This window comes from Triticum dicoccoides, chromosome 1A, assembly GCF_002162155.2.
Source record: "Triticum dicoccoides isolate Atlit2015 ecotype Zavitan chromosome 1A, WEW_v2.0, whole genome shotgun sequence".
Taxonomy (NCBI): domain Eukaryota; kingdom Viridiplantae; phylum Streptophyta; class Magnoliopsida; order Poales; family Poaceae; genus Triticum; species Triticum dicoccoides.
Window position 1 is genome coordinate 58,208,091 of NC_041380.1, and position 11,709 is coordinate 58,219,799.

General features: G+C 46.0%; 1 protein-coding gene across 1 annotated transcript in view; it reads right to left on the reverse strand.

The window, feature by feature from the left end:
* Nucleotides 1-8,597: 8,597 nt before the first annotated feature.
* LOC119362648 (alpha,alpha-trehalose-phosphate synthase [UDP-forming] 1-like) overlaps nucleotides 8,598-11,709 on the reverse strand; it is an 8,379-nt gene continuing 5,267 nt past the window's right edge. Inside the window, exons 12-17 of the mRNA XM_037627899.1 lie at nucleotides 10,808-10,972; nucleotides 10,601-10,723; nucleotides 10,434-10,521; nucleotides 10,229-10,359; nucleotides 9,943-10,098; nucleotides 8,598-9,157 (exon numbers count right to left, since the gene is read on the reverse strand). Coding sequence (XP_037483796.1) covers nucleotides 8,909-9,157; nucleotides 9,943-10,098; nucleotides 10,229-10,359; nucleotides 10,434-10,521; nucleotides 10,601-10,723; nucleotides 10,808-10,972 — 912 coding nt within the window. The 3' untranslated portion in view covers nucleotides 8,598-8,908. The remainder of the gene's footprint in view (nucleotides 9,158-9,942; nucleotides 10,099-10,228; nucleotides 10,360-10,433; nucleotides 10,522-10,600; nucleotides 10,724-10,807; nucleotides 10,973-11,709) is intronic.

The window sequence follows — 11,709 nt, forward strand, 5'->3', positions numbered from 1 at the left end:
CTTGCCGGCCCTTGAGATCCAGGCGATTCCGCCGGATAGAGGCTCTCCTCTCTCTACTCGGGGTATGAAGAAGTGGCGAAAGAGGGCTACATTGGGATGGACTCCGACAAAGTTTTCACAGAGATGTGCGAAAACTGCCATGGTCAGAACGACATTGGGGGTGAAGTCAAGGAGGTGGAATCCATAGGTATTCATGATGTCGCAGAAGAATTCAGAGAAAGGCGGGCAGAGCCCGCAGTAGAAGAACAAGGCAAAGAAAGGGTATCCGTTCGGAGCCTGCTTCCAAGCGGCGGCGGGAAGTACCTTTGTGCGCGGATGCGCTCGCGTCTCCGCCGACCAGAAGAGGTAGTAGTTCTCCCTCAGCTCCCTCGCGGCAAGCTTGGGGGGGAGACTGCCCGCTCCTTCTGCAGCACTGCAAGCCGCTGCGTCTCGGTCGACTTCACGACCTTCCCCTTGTCGGCTTTTGGAGCCATGGCGGAAGTAGTGGAGGAGGTCGACGGCGTTGGTGATGCTGGTGGCGATGGGGGCGGAGCGCTGCTCTCTTTCGGCTTTGGGAAGACGAGGGAGCGGCGGAGATTTCTGAGATTGGAAGCAGCAACGGGCGAATGGGTGGACTGCCCCTGTTTCCCCTGCTTATAAAGAGGGAGGGGGCGGACGTTCCGCATTTCCGAATAAAGTAACCACCCACGATCTCTCCCACGACGCCGCATTCAACGCGTGTTGTTCGGGGAGGGCGCGGTGGATACGGAGAGAGATACGGCGTAACCTAGGCCGCGCGTGCCCGTGCCCTATTTTGGGCCTGGCCCAACAGCGCTCGGCACTGTGTATGGCCCAGGCCCGAGGGCTCCTGTCGGTGTACTAGAGTAGGGGTACCCTAGTATCCCGAACTTGTGCACGGGCAGTTGCAGCATCCCGCGGCAAGGCTTCCGGGTGACCGCCAAGGTCCTCCGTGGTTCCCCTGGAGCCATTCAAAGACACAAGACCCCGGCAAGAGGAGCTTGCCGGGAAGGCCAACCAAGGCATCTCAAGGAACTTGCCGCGACGCGCCCCGCGTCCCGGCAAGACCCGGTGAGCGACAAGCTCCCGGACGCGACAAGACAACGACTGCGGCAAGGCGCTTGCCGCGGCAAGCCACCACTCCGTGCCCGCGCTCCAGCACATCCACCAACGTGTCGCTCTGGGACCCTTCCAGGCGTGCGTGGCGGGAGGCTGTGCAGCTAGCGGTGCGAGGTGGCAAGCGGCGCTGACAAGATTGCCATCGTGGCGAGCGGTGGCGTCCCTGACGGTCCCTTTTACACTGTTTAGGCGACGCAGACGGGCATTTAAGGCCCTTGTCCCCTGTCGTCAGGGTTAGGTATGATACACTGTAGCAGGTAGCTGTACCTACCGCATCACCCTTTCCATTTTTTACCCTTTGTCTCCGTTGCCACCTGTCGGTGACCCCTTGAGCATATAAAAGGAGGCCCATGCGCAACGTAGGGGGGGGGGGGTTCGAACACTCACGCTCGGTCTCGTTAGCTGCTGGTGTGTATTGTAGCACTCAGCGCTCCCGAGCAAGAACTCAATACAAACCACAAAGCAGGAGTAGGGTTTTACGCATCCGTGCGGCCCGAACCTGGGTAACTACTCATGTGTTTCGCCTCGATCCGCTCTTTGCACGACCTCCGCCCCCGCCGAACCGAAAGAGACTCGGTCCGCCGGTCCCATAGGTGTTTGTGGATCAGTCCCCCGACACTAAGCGTCGCAACCGCACTCTTATGGATATGGTGTGTAGCATGCTTAGTCATGCAAGCTTACCAATAAGCCTTTGGATGGAGGCATTGAAAATAGTTGCACACATCCTGAATCTTGCTCCAACTAAGTCAGCACCGAGCACACCTTGTGATATGTGGGCGAGAAAGAAATCGAGCTTGAATTACTTGCGTGTGTGGGGCTGCCCAGCTGAAGCTAAAGTATTCAATCCACATATTAAGAAGTTGGACCCAAAGACAGTTAGTTGTTTTTCATTGTGTACCCTGATAGAGGAAAAGGATACCACTTTTATTGCCCAGGTCATACCGCCAAGTTTGTGGAAACCAGGAAAGCTGTGTTTTTTAGGATAATGAAGTCACTAAGGTTAGGGCGATTGATCTTGTGGAGAAGTAGGTGTATGTTCCATCCCCGACTATCTAAGAGAATTTTATCCCTATGCCTAATATGTACGAGACACCTACTGGTGATCCCGAACCTGAAGTGGATCCTCAATCTGGTGAGGAGCCTCAGCATAATGAAGATCCTCAGCATGATGAGACCCTCAGCCAAATAATGGTCCTCAACCTTCTTGGGCAAGGAATGCACATAGTAATGAGCCTATGAGAAGATCACAACGGGAAAAGAAAAAGGCCATCTCCAGCGATTATGTCACTTTCATGTGTGAGGATGAAAATGACATAGGGAAGGTACAAGATCCGACCTCATATAAGTGAAGACTCGTCCAAATGGTTGGTCGCCATGGAAGACAAATTGAAATCTATGATCTCGAATGATGTTTGGGACTTAGTAGAAGTTCTTGATGGAGCCAAAAGGGTAGGCTGGAAGTGGTTTTACAAAACCAAATATGATTCCAAAGGGAATGTTGAAAGGTTGAAAGCAAGACTTGTAGCAAAAGGTTTTATACAGAGAGAAGGGATCGATTATAAGGAGACCTTCTCGCCTGTGTTGGCCAAAGATTCTTTCAGAGTTGTCATCCAGAAGGTAGCTCATTGTGATTTAGAGCTGCATAAAATGGATGTCAATATGGCATTTTTGAATGGTGACTTAAACGAAGAAGTTTACATGACTCAACCTAAAGGTTTTGTAATGGAAGGAAAAGAACACATGACATGTCGTTTAAAGAAATCCATATGTGGCTTGAGGCAAGATTCAAGGCAGTGGTACCTCAAGTTTGACAAGATTATTAGAACTTTTGGTTTAAAAGAAAATGAAGTGGACAACTGCATATATATTTAATTTAAAGGCAGTAGGTTCACAATTTTAGTCCTATATGTGGATGATATTCTATTGGCTTGCAGCGATAAAGATATGTTGCATGAGACCAAGAGATCTTTGTCCTCGAATTTTGACATGAAGGATCTTGGTGAAGCCTCCTATGTCCTTGGCATTGAGATTCATCAAGAAGGTCCAAAGGAACATTCAGACTATCTCAAAAGGCATGCTTTGAGAGAGTACTAAAGAAATACATTTTTTTGCGTAAGTGCTCTTCCTCACCTGCTAGTCATGGGTGATAAGTTTGGGACATTCTAATGTCCAAGGAACCAAAATGAAACTGATTAGATGAAGTCGGTTCCTTATGTTTCAGTTGTCGGAAGCATCATGTAGGCTCAAGTATGTACACACCCTGACTTAGCTTTAGTAACCGGGACGCTTGGCAGATTCCAATCTAATCCAGGATCGGACCACTAGAAGGCCGCAAAGAAAGTCTTGCTTATATGCAAGGTACTAATAATTTCATACTTACATATAGAAAGTTCGATAACCTGGAAGTTATTGGGTACTCAGACTCTAATCTTGTCGGGTGCGTGGATAGTAAGAAATCAACGTCCGGTTATATATTCACACTTGCTGGAGGAGCCATATCATGGAAAAGCTCCAAGCAAATGATAGTTGCCTCATCTACGATGCAGGTAGAATTTATAGCATGTTTTGATGCCACTGGGCAGGCTGTATGGCTAAAGAATTTCGTTCCCGGACTTAAAGTGTTTGATAGCATTTCCAAACCACTGACATTGTACTACGATAATGAATCTGCAGTTTTCTATGCAAGTAACAACAAGTCAAGTGTTGCTGCCAAGCACATTAACCTAAAGTATCGTGTTGTTCAATATAGCGAGGATCAAACTATTAATATTAAGCATATCAGCACAACAAGTATGCTTGCGGATTGGCTTACTAAAGGCTTGCCACCCAATATTTTTCGCAAGCATGTAGCAGGCATGGGTTTAATGGAAACCTTTTGATCCTAGAATTATGGGACCGCTAATATAAACCACTCCAATTAAGTAAAATGTTTTTCATTTCAAAATAGGATGCGTGTTATGATTATTGAGGTTTAATGGACTTCCACCGGCTATTATAACACCTTACTCTGGTATATCATTCCTATGGAGAATGGGCAAAAGCTATTGGGCCTAACGATCAAGGGGGAGAATGTTGGTATTGATCTAAGGCCCAATGGGCCAAAAGGGATAAGCCAGAAATAAGTTATGTTAGGGGGAGGAGGTCACGAACCAACGTTCGTACCCCCTCGACCCCAATTAACGCACCCTGATCAGGGGCGACCCAAACCAACATGGTTTAGGTCCCCTGATCGCCATCACCACATATAAAGAGGGGGGCAGCTAGCCACGGACGATCCGACCTGTTCACGTGCATCTACTTTGCCCTCCTAAATCCCAACATCCTAATCCGATCTGAGGGAGAGTTGTGCGACGGGAAGGCCTTCTCCTACCTTTGCTTCGGTGCCAGTGTAGTGCCGCTGGCGCCCGGAGGGACACCGCTACCCCTTGCAAGCTCTACACCGAGCCTGCATCAAACAGGCACGCGACTTCACATCGACTACACCAATGGCTGATTCCATTGGTGGTAAGATCCTAATCCATATCTCAGTTCATTAAGGGCGTGTTTAGTTGCCATTTGCTACAGGGCCTGCATCGCATACACTTCCCAAACCAGCCTGCTTGAGCAAAAACAGGCCCTAATACACCATCTACCAGTTGTTTGGTTGCCTGCATCTAGTGTCCCTGCATTACGTAATGCCCAAGTGCACTTTGTTTGGTTGCCTGCATTGACCCGAGCGGCACATGAACACGGCGTTTGGTTGCATACAGCGTACATGTTGTGCTTACCTTGTACCCTAGTTGGTGATCTTACCCACACCTAGCACACCAACGCCATAGCACAGCAATGGCGATGAACTGGGCGAAGATGATGAAGTTCTTCAGCTTCAGCCCAAACTGACGATCCACCTTAACACCTCCAACCTTGCGACTGTCAACACTGCTGCCGTGCATTCGCACCCAGTCGGAGTAAGCTTGTTCTGCTGCCTGCCTAGTCTTGAACCCTCTATGGGTGATGTTGTTATAAGATGCCACTTGTGCACTGGCCTCTTCCCATGAACTATAAACCCCTGGGACCTTACCGACGAACACAGCATACCACTTGCCCTAGCAATGCACAAGAGCAAGAGTTGAAGCAGAAAATCAATGGAGCACACAAGTAGCAAGTAAAGTAGCACACAAACAAGAAACAACAATGGAGCAGAAAATAAGTAAAGCATGCATGATCATACGGCATAGCAAGTTTTTCCTAGCACTACCTTGATGTTAACCTACCACCACATCCAAAAGAGGGTGTCGTCCTACCACCGCAAGTTCACCATCAGCGTGAGGGGTTAGTATATACCACCTCACCAAAATATACAGACCATGAAATAGTTTTTGAGCCCTAGCTACACAAAATGTACGTCGTCATCGTCATCGTCGTCGTCGTCGCCACCGCCATCGCCGTCGGGGATCATGCACGCTCACAGGCAGCACTACTCTAGTAGTAGTGCTTGCCCAGCCAGCTCCTGAGCCACAGCACCCTATGAGCGTCGGCCATGTCAACGAACCCAACACCCTAGGCCTTGTTGTCAAGCAGGTGGCTGAGAGCTGCCATGAGAGCCTTGTCGCTGAAGCCACCCTAGGTCATGACAGTGCCATACAAGTCAGGGTGGACGTCGAGGGGCTTGCACTCCCTGATGGTTGTTGCCACCTCCTTCACTGCCTCGGTCATGCTGTAGAAGACATTGATCTCCTCCTCCATTAGGCCTCCTCTCTTCCTCTTCCTATCATGGACGGGGTCAAATGGCTTGTTGAAGGGCTTCGCAGCGGGCTTGTCAGGGCCATCGAGGACCTCGACGTCCGGGGTCCCAGGGAAGTCTAGCATGGGAGAACCAAGAGGCTCCCCCGAGCCCATGGCATGCTTCCCAGTTGCCAGCCCGAAGGAGAAGATGTGCTACATCGGGTTGTAGTTCTGTATGGGTGTGTTGAGGAACTCAGTGTCCCTTGGGTGGTCCTAAGAATGAAACACAAGTGTTGTTAGTTGCGATTAGGAGTAGGCAATGGTGGACAGTATGAAAAGGAAGAGGGATGTGAGCTAACCGCGACATGGCCGGCGTAGTGCTCTACCTCCAGAACTATGGAGCAAGTGTTCTCATCCCATGAGGCACCGCTAAGGTCTCTCAGCCTGGACACTTGGATCCATCGACTTCTCCACTTCCTCGGGTGGTTGTACACCTGGGTGGCAGACACCTCTTAACCACGGAACTCGAACACCTGCTTCGCAACGATGTTTAAGTGCACCTCCTTGAAGCCCTTGTCAGTCCTAACTCCACTAGAGATGAGCTCACACATCTTGTTCAGCACGAACGTGGACATGAACGGCTGCCACTTCATGTTGTTCGACCAACCATCCTTCTTTGCCTTTGTTGCTGCTAGCTTGAGTGCAGCGACAGCAGCAGTAGTAGTTGGCTCAACAAGCACTACTGGCACATAGAGGGAATCAGAGGCAAACACCTCTGAATCAGGTGCCATCTGGGACATAGGCTGCGAGTCCTGGACAAACGATGGAGCAAACTGGTTGTCGAACAAGACAAGGGCCTGACTAAGATCTTGCGTCTGCGTGGTCATGTCCTACAATCGTAGCACGCATTGACAGTAAGCATAGCACACAACATACCGGACAATCCATGAAAGCAGAAGCACACATGTACATGGTTCATCACTATCATAGTAAGCACATGCTTCATCGCTACCCTACCAAGCAGACCGGACAATCTATGAGCAGGAACATACAACTACAACAAACAGCATGCTACAAATGGACAACCAATAGCTACAAATCACAGATCTAAGCATGATTCAACACAAGCACAAGGTTTAACTTGAAACTCTACTACTAATCTAGCCTACCACATGCTTGAACATCTAGCCCTACCACAAATTGCAACCGCGGCATAGCAATCAACCATATCAGCTCACAGATCAGACCACTAATCAACCATGCATCTAGATCAAACCCTAGCTGCAGCTCAGATCTAGCTAGAAGGAACAGAGAGAGGGGATTGAACTCACAGAGGCCATGGCTACAACTTGAGGACGAGGGGGGAGGTCATGGAAGATCAACGCCGGCCGATGAAGGAGCGCCGACGCCGTGGACCGCCGGCCGATGAAGATGCGCCGCTTACCTGCTCGTCGGTGCCGATGCGCGTCGGCGGGAAAGCTCGAATGGAGGGAGAATGATGGCGGGAGTTGGGGCGGTGATGGAGGGGCTAAATAGGGGTGAACTCGGCGGGAGGTGAGCCGAAATCCTCCGGCCGATTTTTCGGCGACGTGGGCGAGCTCGCGCCATCTCCCCTGCTCGCACGAGGGGAGAAGCGCGTCGCCCTCCCCTGCCTCGCACGAGCCAGGCTCGCGAGCTACTGCCGATTCGGGCGTTTCCCCTGGGCCTGGCCTAGGCGTGCTTTAAGTTCCGTGCGATGTGGGCCGCATAGTGAAAGCAGGCAACCAAACGGGCCACTTTATTCCCGCGCGGGCTAGGCTGGACCTAATGCGGGCAACCAAACACGCCCTAAGAAATTAGGTGATCTAGTGACTAGGCTAACGTTCCTGTTACATAAATTCTACGGGATTATTTCTAACAATAACCCATGATAGTACTTCTGCATGATACTCCCTCTGTAAAGAATAGTGATCCAAACGCTTTTATATTTCTTTACGGAGAAAGTATATTCTCAACAGATTTCAGCAATAGAATCCCGTCCTAATGTCCTACACACTGGGCCAACACCACGGATTAACTATATAGATACCGTTTCTTTAGCTTTAGGATTTTATTTTCCTTTTGTGGGAAGTTTGCTGTAACGGGTTGAGTGTAAGCAAACGAGTGCAACACAACATGGATGCAAACGAATGCCACACATTAATAAGCTTAGCTATTCAACTTGTCAAACAAAACAAAACAAAAAGTTGAGCTATTCAAAACTTCACTGCAAGAATCCACCCCGTCAATGGTGATACATACTCCCTCCTTACATCTATATAGGGCTTAATGCGTTTTTCGAGCCTAACTTTGACCAAATGTTAGAGCAATAATATATGACATGCAACTTACACAAAGCATACCATTAAATTCGTATGTAAAAGGAGTTTTCAATGATATAATTTTCACATTATACATCTCATGTAGTATTAATTTTGTGAATAGTCAAAGGCGGTCCTGAAAAACGGATTAGGCCCTATATAGATGGAAGGAGGGAGTAACAACTTTGGAAACAAAGGATAGTAGAACAATGCAACAATGATCATACATACTTTCCCGTATTGGTATCCTTTCATTCATCCATGGAAAACCGACCTGGCATCGTGCTTAATTGATATCGACGCAAAGATGCATATGCAAACTAACTATAGAGACATGTGTGACTTGCACTGAATTTGTAAGGAACGTAGAAACAGAACAACAGGACTAAACAGTTAACAAAGTACAAATAAAGAAATAATACTTTGAATTGAATAAAATCTGCATAAGAACCATCCATCGGTAACATCATTTACCCGTTTTACAGCATCACGTTCTGTACATACACCGACCAGAGCTTGTGTGGTTAACAAAAGCTGATGAAGTGAAGAACTCTTGCTAACATTGTCTTCTTCAATTCTTAGATCGAAAAAAATCATTTTTCCTAGTATATTACCCTTTTTTGTCTAATCTAGAATTCTGTACACATGTGTATGAGAAGAAAAGGCCAAGTGGCCAACTGACTGGTCGCTCAGATCTGCTGATCGCGATCTTCTTTCCTTTTCTTCCGAACAGTTGAGCAATGGACAAGCTATGGTGGGTGACTCATGTTACCTGGAGCAGCAGCTGCTGCAAGATCCTGGAGTAGGGACACAACTTCGCTTGTTCCCTTGAGATTGTACCGTGCTACAGAGTGTTCCCTACCAACAGTGCATGAGAAATAGTTCTTATGGTTGAGGTCAAACTTGATGCTTGAGCAATCCTCTGCTTGACACACCTTTCCCTTTCTTTTCGCTCCAGGTTGAACATCAAAGCTGGGTAAGGTATAAATATCTTCATCCTGAAAAACGGTGCAATGCCATTCAACTTTGAGTTTGAGCATAGATAATGTTTTTATACTCCAGTAGAAATCCATCAAGGCACTGACTAAATAACATGACAAGCAGTGGAAGAGTGAACTGTAAGTGGGTTCCCACTGAATTCCCAGGATATCATACCATCCAAACTTCATATAATAATGCATAAAAGTTGGTTACATACTACTCCCTCCGTTTCTAAATATAGGAGTATTTGACTTAGGAACATGCTAGACACACATGCAATATATATACATATTACAAAATTACCATATTAAATTATACCATATCGCTGGAAGTTTATATATCTTCTACCAATTACATTTCCTAACTATGATACATGCAAAATACAGTATGTGTATGTGTCTATGAATATGGATTGCATTACTGGATCTTTGGGTATATTGCTACTGTGACACAACAGTTTTTAGTTTCTGCTGTTCTGCAAGGATCTGGACTTTAATGTACAACAGAAATGGGAGAAATGGTTTTCGCATCAAGTTGAACATTTGCCTAATTTTTTTCAAAAATAAAATTTGTTTGCTTTCTGCTGACAGGTTAAATGTTTGTGAGTGGGTACTCTCTTCTTTGATGAATAAACATAACCTGAAGGTGAGTTAAATGTCTCATGCCTTCAATTCTTTTTTAGAACTCCTTTGACTCCAATTGTGAATATTCATATTAACTATTTATATGCTGTCTCTTTTAGTCTTTTTGTTGAACTGAGATAACATAAAAGACAACTCGGTAAAGAAAGTTCATTAATTACCTTTGCAAGGAAATGACCAATGCACAAGACATAGTCGATTGGAGTAGCCATGATATTTCTGAGATCCAACTCGCGAATAATTTCACCAACAGCTTTACCCTGGACAAACGAATGGATCAGTTTATACAACATTGCCAGCGACCAATATGTTCCCTCCTATATACAGAAAATATGGATCAGTTTACAAAACATAGCGAACAAGCATTATGTTCCATTCTTCGGGAAAAATATCTGCTTGTGCGACCAGTAAAACAATTACATTTTGATTAAAAAAGTGAGGGCAGACCTTGGTGACTCCCATAGGACGAATTTCAATTGATCGACTGCCTTGAACAACAACAGCGCTTTGATTTGATAATGAATATGCCCCCAAATGCTGCAGCAGATCTGTCGCTTGATTTCTCCCAAACTGAACATCTGTGGAACATTTGCATAAAAATTAGAAACATGGGCCATTTCGTTTGTGTTCAGAATGTATATTAAACACCTACCTGCATATTTATAGTTCCAAACAAGTGATGATTCACGCTGTTCAAAATTAGACCTCGGGGTTCTTTTGGTGAAGTATTCAAACACTTTCTGGAAAAAATACCAGCATGCGTCAGGAGGGTAAACCAGAAATTGTAATAACAGTACACAATTCACCATGTAGATGCACCTTTACACTGCCAGCCCAGCTGATTTCATCCTGTTCATATCTAGTGGTTATCCATTCTTCACCAGGTCGCCGAAAGAACATCCCATTCTCTGCCGCTAACCACAATTTATAGTCTGCAAAATTCTAAACAAAGAAATGGGTGTCATTTTCAAATAGAGGTTTCACTATATAGTATGTATATAACATATATGAATATTAAGAGGTTACTTTATCGAGAATACTCTTGCCGTATCCACTGACAACAACGACAGTCGTATTCTCATTATCACAAAGTGTCTTCAGTGGTTGCTTAAATTCAGGGTTCAACTTGGGTTCAATATCAGCCCCTTCCTCAAACAATTCGATCTGACCAGTCAATGTTGCATTGAAACCCTGTATAGCAACAAAGTTGTTAGCGCTATGGAGTAAAATATGTTATACCAGAGTACAAAAGAAGTTATTGGACGATGGAACAAACATGAATCATAATCTGAGGAACTCATCATGAAAATGGCTAGGCATCCAAGATCAATTAATCAGTATCATCTTTCTTTGTTCACAAGTGAGACACCACTAAACAATTTGTGCACTTCTGTTTCCTGAGCGAAACAGTTCTGCATATCTAATTTGACATAGGGGAAGGGGAACTTGTGGCTACACCCAGGCACATATTATAAGCTTTCTTATTGAAAGGAAATAAAATGAGGGTATCCAGCTAAACCTATCTATAAACCTTGTAAAAACTAATTTATAGTGAGTCACCCTCTGTTATTTTGAATAATTTCTAGAAGTGTGGCTTCAGCTTAATTTCGAACAAAAAATGAACAGGTTTGCAAAACCACATGTTCATTTAACCATGAGCGTCTACTGCACGCACCAGGAATTGTGTGTGGGGCCCAAGGCATCATGTAGCATGGGCATACACTTACCCACCCAGACAGACACACATGTGTACTCTAAATAAATAAGGCGCAGTGTAAGCCTTCAATTACAGTTGATAGAAGATGACGGGTGCAACACATATGACAACATTAAACATGTCTATTCAGAGGTTCCTTTGAATTGAAAAGGTTGCCGGTATAAGAAAGTTTTCAAGCAAATAATAGTGCAAGCAAGTTAAAAAAAAATCG